Genomic DNA, 25,050 nt, shown 5'->3' with positions numbered 1-25,050 from the left:
CTTCTACCTCTGGAGGACAGAGGTGGGCATATGTTCTTAATAAGAAAAGTACTATTTTAAAGTCACCTTGAGAAGAGCCTCTGCCTTAAGAACCACTTTTACCAAGTATGGTCTTTCCACTAGGTTTCATTTCTAACCTGAACACTTAGTTCAGAGCGCATAAATATTATCTTGATTATTTAGGCAATGAGCACTGCCCACTTTTCCCTTCCCTTCTGCACCAAAAATATTCATCTAATCACAAAAATTTCCAAGGCATCTGTAAGATTAGATCCAGATCATCACTCCATTTAATATGCTACCCAAAAGTGTACAGTGATAAAACAGTACAAGTCTGCATCATATTAAACGACAAAGCTATTGAAATGACTGACAAAGTCTACACCACTTAATGAGAATTTCAGTGGGGAACTGCACGCACTAAGTGCACTATTTTAAAGTTAGTGCACTTGTTGTGAAGGCAGATAGGACTTACTAATGCAGTACCCAAATTTGTACTCTCACCAGATAGGTCCTGTATAAAACTTTTAAGCATTTCATGAGTTAGTGTCTGTTCCCAGGAAAGACATCAGTGCAGGTCAAACAAGCTTTCTGCACCAAAAATATTCATTTAATCACAAAAATTTCCAAGGCATCTGTAAGATTTCTTCCTATCATTTTAGTCATTCAAGTTGATTACAGAGACTAGCTGTGAAATAAAAATTTTGTACAAATATTGAACTGAGTGTGGTTTAGTGTCTTCTTTTAAGGCCAGATATGGCAGTAACACAAATTACTTTGCAGATTCTTTCAATGTAAACGTTTCTCCTAAAGTCCAAAAAGTAAAATGAAAAAAATAAAAATAAAAGAAAGCCAACAACAAACTGATATGGTGAGGTAAGAATGAAAAAGTAAAATTATCATTTCCATTGGGGCAAGACATGAGAAATGGATACTTGTTTCTATATTTTTCTTGAGAAGGGAGAATGTATCTTTCAGAGTTTTCTTGTTGTCTCAGAAAAGTTGATGCTGGCAAGCGCCTTTTGTTTTATAACTGCAGATGCAAGGAATGAAATTTGATCTTTTGTCAACATGAGATCAGTTCTTGTGGTCCCACAGCTATTTCTGACCAGACCTTGCAAAATAATAGAAACCGATTTCACTAAGGTATTTCTGGACTGAACATTATAAAGAAATTCATATCTTAGTTAGCTGCAATTTGCTTATTCAGTTTAGTCTTCTGAAATTTGAAAACATTGAAAAATGTATCTGATGATTACAAGCATAGCAATCCACAGCAACTCTTTGCTGCCTGGTGGAGAATTGCACTGCCACATTAGTGTTGATGTAGGTGGGTACGCTTATTCGATGTTGCATGGCTCTGAAAGCCATAGTAGCTTGGGCACTGTGCCACTGTAACAGTTACACTGAACTATGTGGTCTCTTCCAACGCAGGATCTTTTGCACAATACTTTGATGTGCATTGAAAAACAGTTACAAAGCACCCATGCTTCCTCCTTCACCTGTACACATGGACACAGTCACACACAGACAGACTTGGACATATCCCCTCTGCAGCTTCTGTCTTTGGCAGCCTGCCCACTCTTTCACAAGATTTACTTGCATTTCTTGGTTTATATGGTGTGGAAAGCAAGGAAAGCAATGTGGAAAGCAATTTATTCATTTTCTGTTATAGCATACTCCAGCTCACACCCAAGGAGATTGTAGATGGGGGCCCTGATACAGGATGACTCAGTATTCTACAAGCAGTCTATAACATAAATATATAGCAGTATCCTAAGCTAAGAATATTGGCACTGTGTCCTGCCATATCTGCATGCTGGCTGTGTCAGATATATTAACATGAGTGGTCAACAGTCTAGTAACCGCTGTCTTGCAAAAAATATTCAATATGACGTGGGAAACTACAAAGACTAGTGCTCCCTAGATGTACTGGGTGATTAGCTGAGACTGCTGGATATACATTGCCTCCACAGCCTGTCTGAGACAGTCATCTGGGCAGATAGTTGCACTTTTATACAGTTTTTCCCAGATTCTTCTTTCAGTCTAGTCTCTGTTTTCATGACTTAAGGAATTATGAGATCTCTAAGTCTGGTATTATGCTAGCTTCTTGTTTGCCATTGTCTTTCTTCAAAGGTAAAGTCTTCACTCACACATAAGAAAGCAACTTCAGCATAATGTATGTGATCAAACCCAAGCTTTATTTTCTGTATTGCCTGTGTATTTCATAACAATTTAAAGCTATGAAATCTGCATTATACATAAAATGATACACAATGTCAACTAGAATGCAGAGGTGGTTTACATAGAATAGAATAGAATAGAATAGAATAGAATAGAATAGAATAGAATAGAATAGAATTAACCAGGTTGGAAAAGACCTTCAAGATCATCAAGTCCAACCTATCACCCAACACCATCTAATCAACTAAACCATGGCACCAAGTGCCTCATCCAGTCTCTTCTTAAACACTTGCAGTGATGGTGACTCCACCACCTCCCTGGGCAGCACATTCCACTGCCACCACCCAGTAAAGTTTCTGTCCTCTAAAACTGGAAAAAAAGAGTTTGGCCTTTTCTTGCCTTAAACTGGTTTCTGTTGCCTTTCCCAGATCAAAAATTTGGTTGCTAGGAATTTTCATTGGAAGAGTTACTTCACAGACTATGCAGCTGTTTTTTTAGGGTACATTGTGGCTTTTAGTGCTTAAACATGATGTTGGATCTCCATGTATAGTTCCTGAGAGAATGCCCTTCATAAAGGCCTGGCTGCTAGGCTCAGGGTCAACAGAGTCAGCACAGCTGCAGGCAGCCTCTTTTCCTTGGTCTTCCTGGGGAGAGGCTCTCAGGCAATGATGTGGAGAGGACAACCCAACTGGGGCTTGCCTTTGTCCATGGGAACTACCTTTCTTGCTGCTTGACTTCTGCCTGATCCACTGTTTCTGCCACATCACAGCTTCCCCACAGCTTCTGCTCATCTAGACCCAGACTACAGGTCTGACACCAGCCCATTCCTAGAAAGTGGATTGATGCCTGCAACTGGGGCTACACCAGGCCTCCATGACTGCCCTGCTGCTGTCTCAGTGAGTTGGGATCTAGCTGCCCATGGGGAGCCCCTGTTGCTTCCACAACCTGGTCCTTGCAGCACCTGACACTTTAATGTAAAATACTTGCCTTTTAAATTTAAAGTTTGGGTGCTTTTTGGGGGTGGGGGGGAGTTGTTGTTGGTGGTTTGGTTTTGTTACCATATTAAGAGGTTTTTGGCAGTCGTAGTGGTTCAAGTACAAAGAAATTGGTCCTGCAAGAAGAATGTGTAATGATTTGCTTTGGACTGAAAACAACTGAATTTATATTTAGTTGAATAACATGAGAAAGAAAGCCTTATATGTGATAATTTGTTGGATTCAGATGTATTTAGATTGCGTTATAGGGTTGTTTTGACATTGAGTAATTAGGGTAATTAGAGAAGACAGCTGTAAGATTGGACTATTTTAACAGTACAGGTCACTGCGATACTAAGATCAAAAATTATATCAATATATGTGCTTACACAATGAACTAAGCAGCCAAAAAAGTAATTCTGCATTTAGCAACAAAGATACCTTTAAAAATACTGTATGTGACTCTTCAAAGGCATATTTGAAGAAAGGATCTTTGGAGACATCCCCAAAGTCATATCTTTAAATTTCTATAGATGACCTTATCTGCCATGCATAGAACATTATGAGTGTAAAACAGATTTTAAAAACCTGCAAAAATAAAATAAACACTTTTGGTTTATAAAATTTTGTTTTTCATTATAGTGGTATAAGGATATTATTTTTTTCCCCAGTTTCTGGTTGTGAACATTTTTATATGCCTGGTTAGAAATAGTTAGCAAAAGTAGCTATCAGTGACCTGACCTGTCTTATCTAAGCCTCTTGTCATGCTAAATAATGATCCAAAACATCAATTTTGCCCATAGTTCAGAGGCATCTGTGAGGTTTTCCTGTACTGACACAACAGTATTCACTACACCTTCAAGTGTTTCATGACTAGAGACTGGTTTTATAGGCTATTTCAAGGCTGAAAAATATTCTGCACACCTCTTGGACAACTTTTGCCATTCTGTATTCAAGCTATGAATTTATGACAAGAGGGTTTGATACACTGCTTTTATATAAGCTACATCTTTGATATATGCCATATCTTATATCAGAAATTTATATTCTCATATGAAAAATGGTAGAAAAGGAGAAACAGTAATCACAAAAAAGCAACACTAAGTACGACTATATTGTCTTCAATATTGAAATAAAGTCCTGCGACCATTAACAAGGGGCTACAAAAGAGAAGTTGAAGAGCTTGAAAATTTTAAAGAATACCTCTCAGGTTAGAAAAGGTTCACAGAAGTGGACTCAGTTCACAAAACTTTTAAAACTGTATCAACTCCTGTTTAGTTGATATATTGTTACAGTACAAAAATGCAATAGGCGACTATAGCCACCCGTAGCTGCATCCATGTTGCACTATGCATGAAATAATATACAGCTGTTTGAAGATTCTTACAATTAAAACCTGCTTCTATTTTAAAATTGCTAGATTTCCTGCACTTGTATTTTCTGTCAGCTCTTTTAGAAAACAAATCTCCTTTACATTACTACGGACTTCTAGAGTACAGTATAATAATTACCTCTCCGTCTCTAAGAACATCAGAGCTATAAACCTGGGATCGCCATAAAATCCACAAAGTTTACAGAAAACTTTCAAACTAAGAGCTGTTTGTTAACATTCTCTTTCAAAATGCAAAAAATTCATAGGCAAATTGCCTTAAAAAAACCCCAAAACATCACATAGAAAATTTGCCAAAATTTCTCTGTTCCTTCTCTCTTTATGCCCGTACCATTTTAAATAATTCGTAGCTTTGCTTACATAAGTCATATCACAAAAGAAAACATTTAACTATTCAGCTAATCAGATTGGCTAGCAAAGGTTTCACTTGTTTTCTTACTGATAACTATTATTTTTAAACCTCAGAGAATGAACAGCTATCTATCCATTAAAAAAAAAGAAAAGAAAGGAAAAGAAAAGAAAGGAAAGGAAAAGAAAGGAAAAGAAAGGAAAAGAAAGGAAAAGAAAGGAAAAGAAAAGAAAAGAGAAGAAAAGAGAAGAAAAGAGAAGAAAAGAGAAAAGAGAAAAGAGAAAAGAGAAAAGAGAAGAGAAGAGAAGAGAAGAGAAGAGAAGAGAAGAGAAGAGAAGAGAAGAGAAGAGAAGAGAAGAGAAGAGAAGAGAAGAGAAGAGAAGAGAAGAGAAGAGAAGAGAAGAGAAGAGAAGAGAAGAGAAGAGAAGAGAAGAGTTTAAAACCAAAAGAATGCATGGATATGTCTTGGTCAAGAGGAGAGCATTTTCACTAGACTGCCTGGAGCTAGATGGCTATCTTACCTATCATATTGATTAAAACATTCTTCTCTTGGACAACTGTAACTGCTTTATGTGTGAACTTGTTCTTAGACTCAGACATCAATCAGAAATACAGCAGTGATCTGCCAGTCTCGGAGATTTACCTTTTTTTTTTTCCTTTAAACCAGTCCTCTCTCTGCTGGTTCTGAGAGGCATTGTAGGCACACCGTTCCAGGTCTGGCCATTATCACTGCTTCAGAACTAGCTCCCAAGCCCTCATATATGCTTTCTAGGAGGAAGGGATCCCCAGACAAATTTCAAAATTATCTACTCTGTACACTGGAATTGCACTCTCCAACAGACAGATTTGCCACCTTCCACATATTAAGGGAAGCATCCATAACGATGCTGAGTGCCGCTGATAAATTATCCCCAGGGTCACAAAGTACTGGGAATGTATTTTATTAGATGATGAGTAGAAGAAGGACAACATCTGGATTCACAATCCATTAGACTAAATCTGCCAAGTGTTTGGGTAAAGTTACAGAGTATTTGAACAACACCATAACAGTTAAACAGATTCCCATGGCACAGATCCTAATGCAGCTTGGAAAGTGAAATAGCAATAGTGCAATAGTGTTCACCTTTGACATGAAAAGTGTGACAAAGAAAAAAGTCCATCTGAGAAGCAACATATAGTCAACAGCTATTTGAGAAAGCAAAACAGTAAGCAGTAGATCTCTGGGCTAGAAAAAGCTTAAAACCTTGATCAGTGTGCTGCAACAACAATGCAAGTGACCTGTACACTGAAAGACCAACCCTTCGTTTTGTAGCACCGTTCACAGCTTCAAGTTAATGGACCTGAGGGAATAATGGCCACATTAACTGAAATAACAGCATTTACTAGCTTCATGCATCATACAGTTACCAAGACAGAGGATATAGAAGGAGTTTTAATAAACTGCACAAACACTTCTGAAAAACAACATTGCAAGAGATTAACAGCAGGAGCCTCACATTAGGTATGGCAATCAAATTTGGGCAGGATTCAAGGCCAGGGGGTCATGGGGAGGTTTGAGCTTGGAAAATGAAGTGTATTGTAAAATCAATGCACATTGAATAGGTTTGCCTATATAATGCAGTCAAAATAAAGAACAGTTAACTGGGCATTCCCAGCTCTAGGAGCTTTTCTTAATTATTATGTTGATAAACAAGACAGGTATATGGCCTTACCTCTAACAGAGGTGTATGTGCAGATAAACAATGTGACTATGTAATATGAAAGTTTTAAGAGGTAGCCTTTTAGCTTGACTGCAAGAAAAGAGCTTCATAAAAAATAAGTCCTTTTTTTCAATAGCCTATTATACTTTGGAACAAACATGTAAGTTTTGAAAGAGAAAAGAAAAAAAAAAAAGAGCGGGGGAAGAAAAGATACTGAGACTCAAAAGTTTTTTCTTCCTATACTTCTGGCGTGAGTACATCTCCCCATTCTGTGGATCTTGATTACTGTCTCTGCCAGGTTCTGCTTACTTCTGTTTCATACTGAGCTGGCATCTCTACCACTTTCAGGTATTTGAAGCCAATACTTGTCTTCCAAAACATTCTTTGGACCCTTCATATAGCACACCATTTAAGAATGGCTGAAAGAGATTTTTCCCCTACTGCCAAGATCAAAACCATAATTATCACACACTAAAAAAAATGTGGACTGTCTCATAATAATGATTTTGGTGGATGAGGGTTTTAGCTCCAACTTAGCAACCTCTTATGAATACACTGAGTTACATTTGCCCTTCAGAGTAAAAGACAGGATTTTAACAAGTTTCATGTCACAAATTAGGGCCTGTTTCAGTGGAACTTAATGCTTAGTAGCCACATGGAAGAAATATGAATATGATAACATGGTTGATCAAAAAAGTAAATACCACCCCAGAGGAAAAGAGGTGATTTTGTGCCATTTCTCTGTAGTATGTGCCCAGTGGCATCCTTATGTTGATGACGAAGTTAGAGTGAGGTGGATGTTGGTCTCTTCTCCCCAGTATCAAGTAATAGAACATGAGGAAATGGCTTTAAATTGCATCAGGGAAAGTTTAGAATGAATATTACCAGAAAAAATATCTATTGAAAGGGGGTCGTGCATTAGAATAGGTTGTCCAGGGAGGTGGTGGAGTTAATATTCCTGGAGGTGTTCAAAACACATAGACATGGTATTTCAGGACATGGTTTAATGGCCATGGTGGTGTTAGACTCAATGATCTTACAGGTCTTTTCCAACCAAAATGATTATATGATTGTATGATCTTAAACCTTGTATGTACAAAAAGCTGACAACAGGTTTCTGTTTTATTTTAGGAGGCAGAGTTATTAACAGGCACATCACCCAGCTACATACAGACTGACAGATACAATGTCCCTGCAGCTTCTGAACATGCTTATTGGCAGTATCAGTTTCAGGTACTGCCACCATCTCCAAGCTCCTTTGCATGTTCCTGCCCTTATAGAGCGGAGACCCATAGTCAAATTTATTCTCCTTCATTCCTTTCAGGAGAGCAAATAAATATTCTCTTGTTCCAAAGTCAAGATGACAGACACAGGTCCAACTTTGCATTGCTCAAAGTCCCACTTCCCACTGGACGCAGGAGGACGTAGTGGAGAAGGTTGGACACATTCATTACAAAGAGTGTGAACTACCTGAATTGCCATCATACAAATTCTCTGGCACACAGGTACATTTGTACCCACAGCTCTTGTATCAATGGCATACATGACATGATCAGAGCCCTCCAAACTTGCTTTTGTTGAGTGCCTGTCTCAGGTATTTCTACTCTTTGAGTAATGTGAAAGTGTACAAAAGCAAGCCAATATTCCAGAGAGCCAGGACAGAAGCTGCAGTTATGATCCCCTTCTTTACTGGGAAGGACTGGGCAGTGTGCTTAGATGGCCAAGAAGGCCAACAGCATCCTGGCCTGTATCAGGAATGGCATGGACAGCAGTAGTAGGGAAGACATCATGCCCTTGTACATGACAATGCTGAGGCAACGTCCTGAATACTGTGTTGAATTTTGGGCTCCTCACAAGACAGACATTGAGTTGCTTGAGCATGTCCAGGTGAAGGGTCTGGAGAATAAGCCTCATGAGGAGCAGCTGAGGGAACTGGTATTGTTTAGTTTGGAGAAGAGAAGGCAGAGAGGAGGCCTCATTGCTTTCTACAACTACCTAAAATGAGGTCACAGTGAGGTGGAAGTTGGCCTCTTCTCCCTAGTAAAAAGAGGAAATGGCCTCAAGCCACACCAGGGGAGGTTAAGACTGGATATTAGCAAAAAATTTCTTTACTTACAGAGTGGCTAGGCATTGGAATAGGCTGCCCAGGGAGGTGCTGGAGGGTCTCAAAAACCATGTAGACATGGCACTTCAGGACATGGTTTAATGGCTGTAGAGGTGCTAGGTTGATGAATAGATTCAATTATCTTAGAGGTCTTTTCCAACTGAAACAATTCCATGATTCTATTATTCTATAATAAGGGAGAATAATTTCTGACTTTCAGAACAGTGTTCCAGGGGGTCAAACTCTGAATTCCCCTCACCCCCACTGCTCCACTATTTGAACTGCCTTGCAGACACCTGGCATACATCCTACCACTTTTCAAACAATACAGAACACAGAATGTGAGCATATGACACGTGCAGCCCCCAGGCCATTTACAGTCACAAAGAACTAATACGAAATTAAGTAATCAGCTCCAATTATACTTTGGTTAACAAATTCTACATGTCACTCCACTAAACAGTAGTGCTCTAGCAAATTAGAAACATTTTTAAAAGTCACAAAGTTTTAAAAGACATTGACCTATATTCAAACAAGAAATATCAGGCATGAGAAATAGAAAGCATCTATTTCTGCTTCTCACAGACACCCACACACACCTGCTTTGCTGTTGTTGACAGCAGATAGCTGCAGGGCTTTTCCTGAGAGACATCCTGCATACCACAAAATGGCTGTAGAATATGAACTGTGACCTCCCTCATCTTTGATAGACTTGTCATTTCTGTCAAGCTTTTCCATCCATCATGGACACTATTTCTAATGTTTAACTCATTTATATGATCTCCTGAGGGAATTGCATTGCATCTCTGACATTGCTTTAATTACTGTCAGGTGGAAATAGTGAGTTTTCATGTGTGATTAGTCCTATTTGTAACCACCTCATTTCATTGAACATTTCTGGCTGCTTCCTATTTGTATTAAATGAGTGTAATTTCCTGACTTGGTTGTAAAACGAATCTGGCTTTGGAGTTTCCACATTCCCAGGTGTGCAGAGAAGACTCAGAACAGCAATTTTTTAAAATCATGTACTTCTGTGTCAAGAAGATAAACAGTGTCACTTTATGTCAGAATAAGCAATTCAAGAAGTAAAAGCTCTCTAATCATTTATGATGATAGTCAAGAGAGCTACTAAAATAAAACCAACTATATAGTCCACCCCTGCATATACATATATGACTGACATAGGTAGTCTTAAGATCAGAGATGGCAATATAGGGAATGTATTGCAGCTGATAGATAACATTTTGAAGACCCAGGTAGCCTACAGGAAGACCTGTGCTTCTTGACTGTGTTTGTCACCTCTTTCAGCTTGCAAAGAAAGCCTTTGCAACAGGTTTCCCTGATGCTGCTATAGAAGAGAGTATGTTCAAGAGGTGGTAAACAGCAGCAAGAATTGCTCTCAGCTTTTTGATGTGCATCTACAGGATGGAAGGATCCTGCACCCAGAGCAATCTTCTTTTCTCTCTGAAGACAAGGTAGGGAAAGGCAGTGGTTAAAGAAACTTCCAGCCACACAGAATAATAGAATAGAATCATAGAATCATAGAATCAATAAGGTTAGAAAATACCTCAGAGATCAAGTCCAACCTATCACCCAAGATCTCATGACTAACTAAACCATGGCTTCAAGTGCTATGTCCAATCCCCTCTTGAACACCTCCAGGGATGGTGACTCCACCACCTCCCGGGACAGCCCATTCCAATAGTCAATCACTCTTTCTGTGAAGAACTTTCTCCTCACCTCCAGCCTAAATTTCCCCTGGACAGCTTGAGACTGCATCCTCTTGTTCTGGCGCTGGTTGCCTGGGAGAAGAGACCAACCACCACCTGGCTACAACCTCCTTCAGGTAGTTGTAGAGAGCAATAAGGTCTCCCCTGAGCCTCCTCTTCTCCAGATTAAACAATCCCAGCTCCCTCAGCCTCTCCTCATAGGGCTTGTGCTTGAGACCTCTCACCGGCCTCGTTGCCCTTCTCTGGACACATTCAAGTGTCTCAATATCCTTCTTAAATTGAGGAGCCCAGAACTGGATACAGTATTCAAGGTGTGGCCTAACCAGTGCTGAGTACAGGGGCAGGATGACTTCCCTGCTCCTGCTGGCCACACTATATCTGATCCAGGCCAGGATGCCATTGTCCTTCTTGGCCGCCTGGGCACACTGCTGGCTCACGTTCAGCCTACTATCAACCAGTACCCCCAGGTCCCTTTCTGCCAGTCTGCTCTCCAGCCACTCTGACCCCAGCCTGTAGCACTGCATGGGGTTGTTGTGGCCAATGTGCAGAACCTGGAACTTGGACTTGTTAAATGACATCCTGTTGGACCCTGCCCATCTGTCCAACCTGCCAAGGTCCCTCTGCAGAGCCCTTCTACCCTCTAATAAACCAACACCTGCTCCCAACTTGGTGTCATCTGCAAACTTACTAATGGTGGACTCAGTGCCCTCATCCAGATCATCAATAAAGATATTAGAGCATGGGGCCCAGCACTGATCCTTGGGGCACACCACTACTGACTGGCCACCAGCTGGATGTGGCACCATTTACCACCACTCTCTGGGCTCAGCCCTCCAGCCAATTCCTAACCCAGCACAGTGTTGCTGTCCAAGCCACAAGCTGACAGCTTGGCCAGGAGTTTGCTATGGGGGATGGTGTCAAAAGCCTTGCTGAAGTCCAGGTAGACTACATCCACAGCCCTCCCCACAACCACCAGGCAGTCACTTGATCATAGAAGGAGATCAGGCTGGTCAGGCAGGGCCTGCCCCTCCTAAATCCATGCTGGCTGGGCCTGATCCCTTGGCCATCCTGCAGGTGCCGTGTTGTTGCACTCAAAATGATCTGCTCCATAATCTTTCCTGGCACTGAAGTCAGGCTGACAGGCCTGTAGTCTGCAGGTTCCTCCTTCTGGTCCTTCTTATGGATGGGCACCACATTGGCCAGCCTCCAGTCATCTGGGACCTCTCTGATGCACCAGGACTGGTGGAAAATGATGGAGAGCAGCTTGGCCAGCTCATCCGCCAGCACATCTGCCAGCACCTGAGGATGGATCCCATCTGGTCCCGTAGACTTGTGAGTATCCAAGTGGCTCAGCAAGTCCCTAACTTCTTCATGGATTTTGGGAGATTATACTGCTCCCTGACCCCATCTACCAGTTCAGGAGGCCAGTTATTCTGAAGTCCTCCTGCCTCACATGCTGAGCTACACACAAAAAAAGTAAGAAGAAACGCCCAAATATTCCATTTGACCAGGCTGCATTGTCAGGGTTTTTTTCCCTCTTTAAGGGAGAAAGGGGTTTGTACCATGAAAGGAAATACATACCACAGCCTGAGAACCTCAGCTTTAGGACAATGATAAGGTTGAGACACTAAGCTCTCAAAAGTCAGGAAATACCAAGTAGATGACACTTCAGCCTCTTCACTATGCAGAACCCCTTGGCTGGCAGCATGACAAAACCAGAGAACAGACCCTTTTGCTCAACTCTTGCTGTACTGTTGAATGGGTTGTTCCAGTTCTTTACAAAAGGCAGACTAGGTTAGAAAGCAAACAAACAAACAAAAAAACAAACAAACAAACAAACAAATCACCCTTAGGAAAGTCTATACAAAGCAAGCCATCTTGGGTAATCTGCAGAGTATGCAGAGGATGTAAACAGCCAGGCTGGTAGCCCTAACTGCCTCATGAACTCCACTGTTTGCATACCCTCCATTATCTGTGTTCACCTCATCTGAAAGCAGGTGTCAAGGTGTCATTTGAGATTTACTTTTAATTATTATTGAACTTGATAACCACGGTAGAACAAGAGGGCAAATCAAGACTAAGGCTTTTTTGCCCAAACCATGGAACAAACCCAAAGAGCTTACAGTCTATAAATAGGCAAGGCCTATAAACACTGGGGAAAAAGATGTACGAAGAAAAGAATATCAACCATACAGGGAAGGAGAATCTGCAGAGGCCAGAAACATCCCAGTCAAAACTGAGTCACATAGGAGGTCAGCTTCAAGCTCCTCTGGGCTTGCTCCTACCAGCAGAGTTTCTGTTAGTTCTTTTCTTTGGTTTTACCTCAACACTGCAATCTGTGATTTTATCACCAGTTACTCTATCAAATCAACAGTGCTGTGTCCACTGTGCTTCTTCTCTGGGTTTGTCACGAGCCACTCAGATGCATAAAGCAATTTCTGCCAGCCTATTAATCTTGGTGTCTGATCTAGCTTTACCATCCAGTAGGAATTACTCTGACACTCTCATTGTCTTGCACCTCTCCTGGTCTTGTGTCTAATGAATGTAAATGCTGACACTTTGGAACAGCAGCACTGTATACCCACTTTGCATAGGAGAAAACTGCTCTACTTGGAGCAGAAAAACAGATATTTGAGCTCTGCTTTTTACCATTTTTACTTCAGAAAGAAATCCATTTACAGTGGAAGAATATCACCTTGTAATTTTATTGCAAATTAATGAAGTCCATCACCAAGCAATGACAGAACCTTTGCTCAGGCAGTCATTCAGCATCCTGAAAGGGGAAACTTAAACAGAAGAGCAATTTACCAATTAACACTTATTTCAAAAAATCTTTCCCTTTCTCTCAGAAATACAATTCATGGAACCTTTCAAAAAGGAAACAAGATGGAAAGATAAAACCTCCTGTTCAAAGTTCAGATTTGCAACTAAATCCACTCAGGCTGAAAGCCGTCAAAAATTTGACATGCTTGAAAACTGCCTTCCCAGGAGGACACAGTCTGAAACATAATCCCATTAATCACAGTGTGCAAAATAAGTTGTCCACTTTGTTTTGTCTTGCTCACCAGAATTCATGTAATAAATTCTGCAAAAAGAAACAATGTGGATAAATGCAATGAAATGAACAAGACATACTCTTTGAGGAGGCTGAACCCCTCCTTCTGTCTCACAGTCAAGACCAGCTCATATACTAGGCCATATTTTTTCTCTTGTCCACACCACCCTGATCCAAGTTGTCACCAATGCCAGTAGTTAACTGATGTCAAGGCAAGCCATGTCATTGAAAATATCTTCTTTTTACAGAACTGTATTCTACCTTTCATTAGTTTCTGTTGAGATTTTTTTTTTCCATTTGAGATTTTTCCTATTTGAAGGCCTCTCTGATGGTCACCTCAGTGGCAAGTACTAAAAAGTGAAAGCTCCCAGTTTTCTTCCTCTTCCTCTGAAGACTTACACAGTGGGGTAGAGAAATAAGGATTCCCCTAATTGCAGCGCTTCCAAGAAGGGACGGAGAAGAAGATGCTGCTCTTGAACTCCCTCCCGTGGTGGATTTCTACAGTGTCATAGAAGAATACAGGTGACCTCCTTGCCTCTAAGGATGTTACATAAGTGATGCCACCAAGCTGCATTTGCAAGGGAATGCAGAGGAGGAGAAATAGAGAAAGATCTCTACAGATTCCCCTCTCCACTTACCTTGTGTCTCTGAAGTCTTTGATGATTGTCTCCTAAGTCATCCTACAGATGAGATAATTTCCTAAACAAATAAACATATGATCAAATCAAGGTCTTCTTTAGTTTCTTTGTTGATAGACTTTTGTTTTTCTGTGTCATCTTGTGAGGATAAAGGTATATTTAGAGTATGTGCTATCCTCCACTACAACATAATGCACTAGGAACCATGTTTCCCTTATTTGATTTAATTTATTTAATAGATAGGTAACTTATTAGTCACTTTTAAAGTAACATTTGCCACAATGATTTTTCACTCTAACAAGCACATCAGTCCACATGATGGATACTGACTGGCGTAGATGGATCTCAGCAGTGATACACAGCACCACTGCCATAAAAAGCTGTCACACAGTGACCACAGCAATTGACAAATACGACAGTTTGGATCATGTTCACTGGCACCTCTTTGTCTTCACTAAGTGACATCAATGCAGGAACTAAAGTGAATGAAAACTGATTCAAACACTGATTAAATGCATTAAGTTATTCTTCACCCACATAGATGGCCAAGAGGACAAATGCTTTAACTGGGGCGTCTGAACCAGAGCCAATTCAGAAGCCATGTTCAAAGTGTCCTTACAATACCTCCCTCAGATAGTAACTCTCCTTTTAATACCATTCACTTCATCCTCCCAAATAGGAAGTGTTGTGTTTCGATGCCTATAGGAATTCAGGATGAAGGTAAGCACACCACAGCCACTATGGCACACATATACCAGCCTCCCTAAGAAGAGGTGCTCACATTTTAGTATCACGGCCTTTCTGATAGGCTGACACTCACCTTGCGTTCTCTGGAAAGGGGTCCCAGACCCTAAGTTCTACCATTAGCAGAAATATGTCCCTGTAAAGAGCAGCACTTAGCAAAGAAAAAGGGTTGGGAATCAGTTCTGTAGATTGCATGATCTAGATCCCAGAGAGATCATACACTTTGTGCTCTATGATACTTGAGAAAGCATGGTCTGGTACAACAGCATTTCTGTTCATGTAGTCATGTTCCAGTTAAATTATGGTTAAACAGTTTATGTGCTCATCAAAATGTGACCAACCCTTCCATCTGTCCTTCAAAGTATTAATGAGACTCCATAGCAGACTTTTACTCAAGACAAAACTCAACTACTCCTCCAGATAAGAGCAAGAGAAAGATAATGAAACTGAGTCATTGCTTTAGCTCTCTGACATCCACACGTCTGCAATCTGCATGTTTTGTCCCTACTGCAGCTTATTACATGGATCATAGTGAGTCCATCCTGATTACAGTTTAAATAATTCTTTATTTGACACTACTTCTTTTCCCAAAAATGTACAGATCTCTCCTGAGCCCTTACACTGTTATCCAAATCTTTTGCTTCAATACTAAACAAAGGTCAGAATACTGATAAAGGGTATGATACATCCAGCCCAAACAAAAGACTGTGGTCACTTTATAGCAACAGTTGTACCCTAGAAGTCTATAAAACACAGCATGAAGTTATAGCATAAATAAAGCCTTTCAGAACAATGGATTTTTCCTTTGTTTTCATGTAAGTACACTTCAGATGCTCTAGGACAGAGAGGTAAAGAATTATAGCATATGTATGACAGCTAATTTGTATATAGTTTATCAATGAAGATCTAAAAGACAGTAAAGTATACTGTTACAGCCTCAGAACAAATTTAAGGTAACACAAAAGAAAAAACTATCTTTACTCAGTGACTTAGAAGACAACAGAACAAACAGCCTAAAGTCAATGAAGGAAAAAAGCTTAGTTTTGGATGGGTATGAGATAAACATTCTTGAGTGAGTTTTCTAACAACACACTGAGTAAGCCAGGGAAAGAGCTGGAAATGATTGCCTTCAGGAAATGTTTTCTCTTTCCATCCTGACAAGAACTCTAGGATGTATTCTCTATTAGCCTGAATTTTAAGCGGCTGATGAAATACTTAGTGGTCATTTTTAAAAGCTGATACATTAGAAAGGGGGAGGGAAAAAAAAATCACTGAAGAGCAGTTACTAACTCGTTAAGGCAAATTCTTATTCTGCAACAACTGGCTAAAACTTCAGTTTGGGGGACTAACTCCACATAAACTTACTCCACAGGTTCTGTGGTTAAGATATGACACTACACGAACTTTGCTTCTTTGAAGAACATTCTTAATCTGTTGAAGTCACGTTGAGAAAGCTTCTGATACTAAGTGTTACCAGTCCACACACTTTTTAGGTAGCTTTCACCTTCCTGTGATCAGTTTGTATTCTTACATCCTATGCACAACAGTGCATTACCATGTAACTGTGGCTGTAACTCAGATCAATTCCCTATGTAGATGGGACAACTAGGCAAAGATCAAAAAAACTGCAGGAAAAAAAATGCAGTCATTTATGCTCTGCTTGCACTTCTCTGCCCAGTTCTTGCTACGTGTGAATTTATCCCTCCTTTCCCTTTAGCATAAATTACTCTGTGCAATAGCAGTGTATTGTAAACTGTAAGCTTTTTATTGAAGTATTTCCATTTTCACACTCACAACCAGTGTTGTACAGAAAAGTATTTTATCTACCGTTGTAGATAAATATGAAGGGAGGGGTTATCAATTAATAACTAGAAGCAGACAGAGAAATGTCAACAGGAGCATAACCTGAGAGACTACAAGGGGCCACTGGAATGAAAATGATTGTCATCACCAGAATTCTGTTGAAGACGGCAGAGGGTTAGAGGATGGGAGGACAGGCGAGGACATAGCTGAAAACTGTTTTTGACTGTATTTTTCTGAAGAAGCATTCCAACTCTGTGAAATGAGCTTCATTGTGAATCTTTCATCTGAGCTTTTTAAAATTCTACCTCAACACACAATAATGAATGAAGCAGAAGATTAAGAAGTATTTAGGGTTTTGTATCAAAGAAAACACAAAAAGTTGTGGAAATCCATCATTCCTTTGCAAAATGTAGCCTCTGTTCATTCTGCAGCTTCCCCAAGAACATACAAATTTGTTCAGATAAAAGATACCACTCCTGAACCAAATTCAGACATTATTTGCCATTCAAATATAGACCTTTGATCACATCTCTTTCTTACTAAGTTTTTAATTTTCAGGTGCTTCTGCACTTCCTGATCTCAGGCTGCACAGGAAACTGAAGTACCAAAATACCATGAAAATGGTTCTGCCTGTGGTGAGACTGGTCTGGCTGAAACACCAGCAAAGTCCTGAGTGAGCCAGATATTAGGAAGATTCATATCCCAATTTACAAACCAACAGGATTCAGATAGGTTTTGGATAGTAGCTAAACCTTTGGAGGCTTCTCAAAATGAACCAAACCTTGAGGTTTGCCAGCTGTGAAGGAATACGCACAGCTGTTCCTTGAGGTATTCAGTGGGCAATAGGAGATGGGTGAAAGTATCACAACTGGCCAAAATATGCATGATCTACTTCTTTCTTTTTTTTTTTTAACCTATGTCCTGCTCTTACCTCCCCATTCACGTTCACTTCTGGTTTTAAAATCTTATGCGTGTGCAGTCAGCCTGACATCTCCATTACGTCTTCCACATTATAAGGTACAGTTTTGTGTTGTCTGCATGCAAGAAAATTACTTCTAACCCCTGGTCCAAAGTTTTACTGACTCTTTCATTAATAACTCCCACAGGTTTTGATTTTTTTTCCCTTTAATGAGAAGTGTCTTGAGAGTTTCTTGCAAGGAAGCATTGTTGGAAGTGTTTTATTTTCAGAGCTGATGTACCCTTGGTTGTACCAATGCCCATTTGCAGTAACAATGCTGTTAGGATCTGGAGCCACTTACAGTTTTATTTACAGTCCTGGTTTTTCAGTCACAATTAGAATAAATTTTCCAAATGTTTGGGTTTGCAGGCGCCATCCAAGTGGGTCCTAAACTTGGAAAACTTTGACTGTGTTTAGCTTCACTTTACTGAACTACCTTAGTGGTCCATCTTATATTGATGAGTGTTGTGGAAGCTATCCAGCACATTAAACTCTATTGAATACTCACAAAGCATGTGCCAAGGGAGAAAAAGAAAACAATTGTTCCCTGAAATATCCAGCTTCTGATGAAAGAAACTTTTAACAGGCAGAGGTGTTCATTTCAAGAAGCCATTTCAAGCAAACCCTCTTCCTTTGTAAGATCTAAGATCAATATTGTATTGAGAAGGATACATGGCCCAGCAAGGCTTTGAAAGAATAAAATTAAATAGCTTGTGGTAGAAGTCATCAAGATTTTAAAGTAAGAAACACTTGTGTCCTATTGTTTGTACTAGCAGATGCAGACACACAACACCGAGACTGATGGTTCCAAAAATACAGCATAAACAATGTCAAAGCACGGTGGTAAGTGCAGTGATAATAAACTCATTTATTAGAGGAACAAAACATCATGTTTCAAAACAAAAGTACATACATCCTCAAGACATGACTATTACCCTAACACAATATAACAATAAAACTGAGTTCTCACTGGTTTCATACATGCAAAAAGAATGGGTGCATTTTGCAGAGTAGAATAAAAACACAAAATTGCAAAAACATTCCAATGTGTTACAGAAATTGCAAATTACCTGCCTTTCCATAAACAAGGTAAAAAGACAAGGCTACTCAAGATGTTTTCTGGAATGTAAGAATGTTTTACGTTACTCTTTGACACAAGGAGAGGAAAAACGAGGAGAAGCCAAATTGGCTACAGTCCCTCCAGATCTCATGGTTTCTTACAAGACAGTTCTCAGCTTACCTTCCCAGAATGAAAGTCATTGTTCCGTTGCCAATGTTTGTTTATTACAAATAACAATAAATACAGCATTAAATTATTTTTTCCTCCCTCATGCATCCATGTGGCTCAGTTAGAAAGTCAGAACTGGAATATTATGTTTCCTCTCACTTTGTCTATGATTGGAATATGCTCCTACTTAGAAGACAAGAGTCCAGGAGTAACTTTAGAAAAGACTGGTTTTGATGACAAGAAGTTAAGATTGCCACAAACTCAAACTAGATTTGTCTTATCTCTAAACCAGTGAATGCACAAGAACTTGGGAACTCTTAGACCCTGGTGCACATCCTGGCTCTGCAATACAGATTCAGATGTGTACCTGACCACTCCCCATGTCCTTCCTTTACCTTGGTACACAGAACAGGACTGGGCCCACAGTTTGGGTAGAGAAGAACATACTACAATATTCATACACGCACTTTAGACATAGCCATACAGGCTGCAGGACCAGACTCTCAACTGCCTGATGCGTCTCAACTACCTGTTGAGTACTCTGATGCATCCACCTGCCAGAAATTGTGCTGATGGGTATTATCAATATTGTAGGAAGTCATATACTCATCACTCCCTGCAGATATGCACTTGCATAGGACTGTTAGGCAGTCAAAAATCTCATGGAGGTATTTGTGTGAAAACTGCGATTTCTTGCTGCTGGAATACTGCAAACCTTCTAACATTTGAAAATCATGTATTCACCTGAACTAGAGACATGGATGGTTGTTTTGGGTATTCCTGCCCACAGGAAAAGCAAAAATATGATTCCTAATTAAATGGTGTTACAGCCCTACAAACTGCCAGAAGTCTTCTCTGAAAGAGATATAAGCTCTATTTCTGGAACTGGCAAAGACATAAAGTCAAAACAGTCCATGAATCTCTTTAGACATATGAAGAACATAAAGACAGGTACTGATATTCCTCTCCTTACCCAGCCATCATCCAGTTTGTCACTTAGAACCCAGAGCTATTCAAGTTCTATACAGTTCTATACAGAAAGAGTGATTGCCCATTGGAATGGGCTGCCTGGGGAGGTGGTGGAGTCGCCATCACTGGAGGTTTTCAGGAGGAGACTTGATGGGGTGCTTGGTGCCGTGGGCTAGTTGTTTGGGTGGTGTTTGATTGGTTGATGGGTTGGACGCGGTGATCTTGAAGGTCTCTTCCAACCTGGTTTATTCTATGTATTCTATGTATGTATTCTAATATCTGGTCCACACAGTCACCTTTTGGAAAATAACCTTAACTTTATGGCTGCTTTTGCTAGAGGGAACTTTAATTTCACTATCACATCATTATTAATGTTCATCTTATGGCAGATTTACCACTATGGCGAAGAAAACTGTCCCCCTGATATCTCTACCACCTAGCAAACTGCATATACACATGACAGTGTGATACCATCACATACGTGAACACCTTTCCCACAATCACTCCTGTTTTCATGAAACTCAGGTCTACTGTAAAATACATTCTGTCCAAATGGCCTCTGGTTATTTATGAAAGTACCAGTCTGTCTTTGTTATTTTTACAACCACAAATAAAAACAGTCTTTATCTGATGTCTAGAAATGAATGGTAGTTCTCTGTCATCACACGCTGGCACAGCAGGTTAAAAAAGAAGTCATGCATTTTCTTGGGCTTTCTACACAGCCTGGGTTTGTTCTTTCTTATAATTATGCAGATATTAACCAGGAATATTTGAGAAAGGTACATGTGGGAAGGGGCTATACAATCTGTGAGCTACAAGCAAAACGTCTGCAGGAATAAAGAATGATTTTGTGCTGTGGTATTTGTTGCTGTAATAGCATTGCTTTTTGTTGTTGTTTAAATAAGGAAGTACACAAATAGTAGAAATAAACCTGCCTTATTCAAAGTTTAGTCTTGTGGGAAGATGTAAAAAGTATGCGTGCATGAGTTTGTGTGTCGTTTCCTTCCTACGGGTGTCTGGATGTTAATCGCCCATTTAATGGAAGGATTTCTAATGTGGTGTAGTATTCACATGGGCTAGCTATACAGAGGAAAGAGCACTCTTAGATGAGCACAGGCAGCAGGAAAAATTACATGGACTCACTATCTACCGTCCTCTATGAACAAGGCTAGATAGCTACCCTTACCAAAATGCTCAGGTTTAATTCAGTCAGAAAGCTCAAAATCTCCAAAGCCATTACTGTTTTGGTAGCAGAAGGTGGAGATTCCACCAGGATTAACTTCTGTGGTCATGGTGCATAAAGATTCACACTACTATAAAGCACAGAACTGAACATTATAGACTCTGAATGGGTGAAAGAGGAAACAGGGACTTCAGACATCTCTTAGCTAACACTGAAGTCAATACATCTGCGTGAGCATATAACATTTAATTTTTAAGGAGTTTGCCCAAGTGACCCAGACAGATTTCCCTTCTGTGAGGCAGGCCACCACTCACTGAATGACAGCTACATTCAGCAGTGATTTATGCACATCTGCTAAAAGGCTTTGGTGTTATTTGAGTCATGTACCATTTAGAGATACTATAGCAGTTACGGTCACTAGTATATGGACATTCTAAGTTTTAGAATCATTTTTTGTTTACTTCTATGCCAATAGTTAGAACTTTTTTAATATTGAAGAAAGAACATGCAACCTGTTGCAAATTCTGATCAAATTCTGATTGGCGAAACTGAAATTGGAATTAAATTGTAGCGTTAACCTGTTAACTAGAATAGTGTGTGTGTATTATCTGACACTTCATGAGTGCTTCAAATTAGGTTCTTAAGAAGTAGAAGACAAAACTCAGTTTACTCTTTCTGTCTTACACTTTCAAATGATACAGACTATAAAATTCATCGGGAGCAAACTTATTCTTTCAAGGTTTTCAACTGGCAACTCCGAATCGACAAATCGTTTAAAGGAAAAAAAAAAAAAGACAAGAAGGCAAAACGTTCTCTGAAGAATTTCAGGTATGAACAGCCTAGCCATTCCCCACTGCCACTTCTCCTTGAGCCATACCTATTCCCCCCTTATTTAAAAAGTAATGAAGAGGGGGAAAAGGGAGAGGGGGGAAAGGGAGAGCGGAAAAAGAGGAGAGGGAGAAAAGGGAAAAAGAGAGGGAGAGGGAGAAAAGGGAGAGGGAGAAAAGGGAGAGGGAGAAGAGGGAGAGGGAGAAAAGGGAGAGGGAGAAGAGGGAGAGGGAGAAGAGGGAGAGGGAGAAAAGGGAGAGGGAGAAGAGGGAGAGGGAGAATTGGGAGAGGGAGAAGAGGGAGAAGAGGGAGAGGGAGGAGAGGGAGAGGGAGGAGAGGGAGAGGGAGGAGAGGGAGAGGGAGGAGAGGGAGAGGGAGGAGAGGGAGAGGGAGGAGAGGGAGAGGGAGAGGGAGGAGAGGGAAGAAGGAAGAGGGGATAGGGGAGAGGGGAGAGGGGAGAGGGGAGAGGGGAGAGGGGAGAGGGGAGAGGGAGAGGGAGAGGGAGAACACACACACACACACCCCTCAGTATTTTATAGAAATGTTCTGAAAGACCACAACAAAACCAGGGTCTATTTCACTTTGCAACTGCCGGTAACTTTAGCACAGTAAACTCTAAGGGGCACGGCCCTCACCAAATTACTTTAAAACAGCTTGACAGGGGTACTCACTGCCCGTTATGTTTACTCAAGCACTTGTTTTAAAACACATTTAAGGAAAATGTTTTTATTTCTACAGATTGCATTAATTATAGCTGTGCAAACACTGCAAGCTCTGCAAGAGGACTGAACCAAGCTATTAGCTGCAAACCTCAGGTCTGGGCTATAGAAGTGGTTATGGCTTATTTAGCAAGCCTAATGAATTGGCTCACCCATCTCTACACAGAGATCCATGTTTGGCATCATAGACCCTGGAACAGCGAAGCAGGCTTGTTTCATGTTTCTATATAATTAAAAATAAAGTAAAATTGGGCAGCCCAAGACGGTCCAAACGCAGACCTCACTGCAGCATTAATCCTTTTAGAGAAAATAAAAGCATTAACACTGGCCCGAGCTCTGCGGAGACCCACAGTAAAATCACAGTTTGCTGCCACCGGCGTGCTCTGCCCTGCAGAAACGCGACGGGGCGGAGGTGCCGGCTGCTCACCCCGCAGCGCCCGCGTTACCGGACACGCCGCGTGTGGAGTTGCCCTCTTCAATCTTGGGCTGCATCCGTCGCCCAAATCTCAGTTGCCCTTTTCCCGACAGCTCAGCCTGGGGGAGCGCATCAGACTGCTCAGGTGCGCCACGGAGAACCGACCCGCCGGGCGCTCAGCACCCAGCGGCAGGGCGGCCTTACCGTGAGGGCGGAGAGCTTCTGGGCTGGCACGGCGGGGAGCAGCTCCGGCAGCAGCAGCAGCAACGGCACCCACATCCTGAGGCTGCGGAGGCGGCGGACACACTGCGGCTTCAGGAAGCGGAGGAGGGGGACTCTTCTTGGGATGTCGCTCTCCGCTTCGACGCCTGTTTTGGCTCCTTTTCAACTGCTCCCACTGGGAGGTCCCAGCGTAGGCCCTCGATTTTCTTTTTCTCCACCCCCTGAAATTTGTGGACAGGAGTACGGCAGAGAGGTAGCAGTTTCTCCCTCTCTCTGTCTCCCTCCCTCTATCGTGGAGAGTCAGTCTCGTCTCGGGAGATGCTCCACAGCCTGTCCTCTCCCAGCGCCCTCCTGCCCCACAGGCACTGCAGTGGGGGATCCACTGGACCCTGCTGCCTCCCTCGGGTAGCTGCCCCTCCCTCCGCCTAGGACGGGCTGATGCCCAGCCCTGGAGGTCCCTTTCTTTCCTCCCCAGACACGGCTTCCCCGTGGCGGGGAGGAAGCGAGAGAGAAAGGCTGAAACTGGAAGCGAGGACCTTTCACACCACTCCTCCAGTGTCCGCCGACAGCAAGGGGCCGCGGGAAAGGCACTGCCGCGGCTACAGAAGCTGGCGGTGTGCAAGCTCACCGAGCCGCTCTTCCCCTTTTCCTCTTATCCTCCCACCTCCCCAGGCCGGCCTCCTCTTTCTCCTCCCAGACCCAAAGAGCCTCGCCGATTAACCCTCCCCGGTTCTCCCGAGGGGATGCCTGCTTGCTTCCCCGTAGGGCTCATGCCAACATCACCCTCTTTCCCCCGCCTTCTGATGAATCAACATACAGAAATACTGGTATGCGGGGGTGAGAGGCCCCCGAACTTTCTGGCCTGGTACACCCCGACCCTCGCCTGGTGCGCCCCGACCGTGGCACTGTCGCCCCCCGGCGCGCCGCTCCGCCCGCCGCGCACCGCACGGGGCAGGGAGCAAGGGCCGAGGCAGTCAGAAATCTGGCGGAGGTGAAAGCAGGGCAGCTGCGGGGCAGAGGGCCGTGGTCGGGGGTCACTGGGGGCTGTCAGACCCTCTGGCATGGTGGGGAATGGGGACTGCTTCCTCGGGAGATGCAGGTCTCTGCAAGGATGCCGCAACCCGTGCAGTAAATGCCAGGTGAAACCTTCCTTCCGACACTCAGGCGCTTTTCTCACTTATCTTTTAGGAGCCAAGTAGAGATATTTTGCTGTTTCCTTACAGTGAACCACCAGAGAATCTCCTCCCTACGGTTGCTTGAAAGAAACTTTTATTGCAGTTTTGTCAATGGAGGAGTCCTCCGCTCCTCCTCTGAAATCTGCTGCCAGCCTGCAGAGATCCCCATCCATGGGTCAGTGGTGCTACCAGGGAGTCTGAAGCTCTCAGGGCTTGCTTTATTCCTACAGTGTGCACATCTGTGGAAGAGGACTCAGATGTGAAAGAATCTTAAGGAGGCTGCACACTCCCAGCATGCAAGTGACATTTTTTCCCAGACGTACGTATCTGAGCTTGCAGGCTCATCACACCCTGGTAGTCATGCACAGCCTCATCCAGAGCTTGGGATGGAGCACACTCACTGGAGCAGTATCTCTATGCACTGTGAGCCAAGGCTGAGAGAAATAGAGTTGAATACCCTATTTGAAACATCTACTGCTGACTTTTCCAGATCCCACAATGTTCAAGGCAGGCAGCCAACAAAGTCACAGCTTCTCCAGGTCTCAACTGAGCACCCAGAGTCACAAGAATTTGGAAAGCTCTCTTTTCCAAAAGTGTTTTTTTTTTGACAACTTAAGTTTGATACAACATATGTGCATGCATGTGTGAGTGGCCTGTAGTATCTCCTGGTTTGTGTTGTTTG

General features: G+C 41.9%; 1 protein-coding gene across 4 annotated transcripts in view; it reads right to left on the bottom strand.

Annotated features, from left to right (window-relative positions):
• SMOC2 (SPARC related modular calcium binding 2) overlaps positions 1-23,819 on the bottom strand; it is a 134,220-nt gene extending 110,401 nt beyond the window's left edge. For all 4 annotated transcript variants that reach the window (XM_054162805.1, XM_054162806.1, XM_054162807.1 and 1 more), the window contains exon 1: positions 23,176-23,819. In XM_054162805.1, the coding sequence (XP_054018780.1) occupies positions 23,176-23,250 (75 nt within the window). In that variant the 5' untranslated portion in view covers positions 23,251-23,819. The remainder of the gene's footprint in view (positions 1-23,175) is intronic.
• Positions 23,820-25,050: the final 1,231 nt, after the last annotated feature.

This window comes from Dryobates pubescens, chromosome 6, assembly GCF_014839835.1.
Source record: "Dryobates pubescens isolate bDryPub1 chromosome 6, bDryPub1.pri, whole genome shotgun sequence".
NCBI classification, from domain to species: Eukaryota; Metazoa; Chordata; class Aves; order Piciformes; family Picidae; genus Dryobates; species Dryobates pubescens.
The sequence above is the reverse complement of the archived record's forward strand: the minus strand, read 5'-3'. Positions and strand labels throughout refer to the sequence as shown.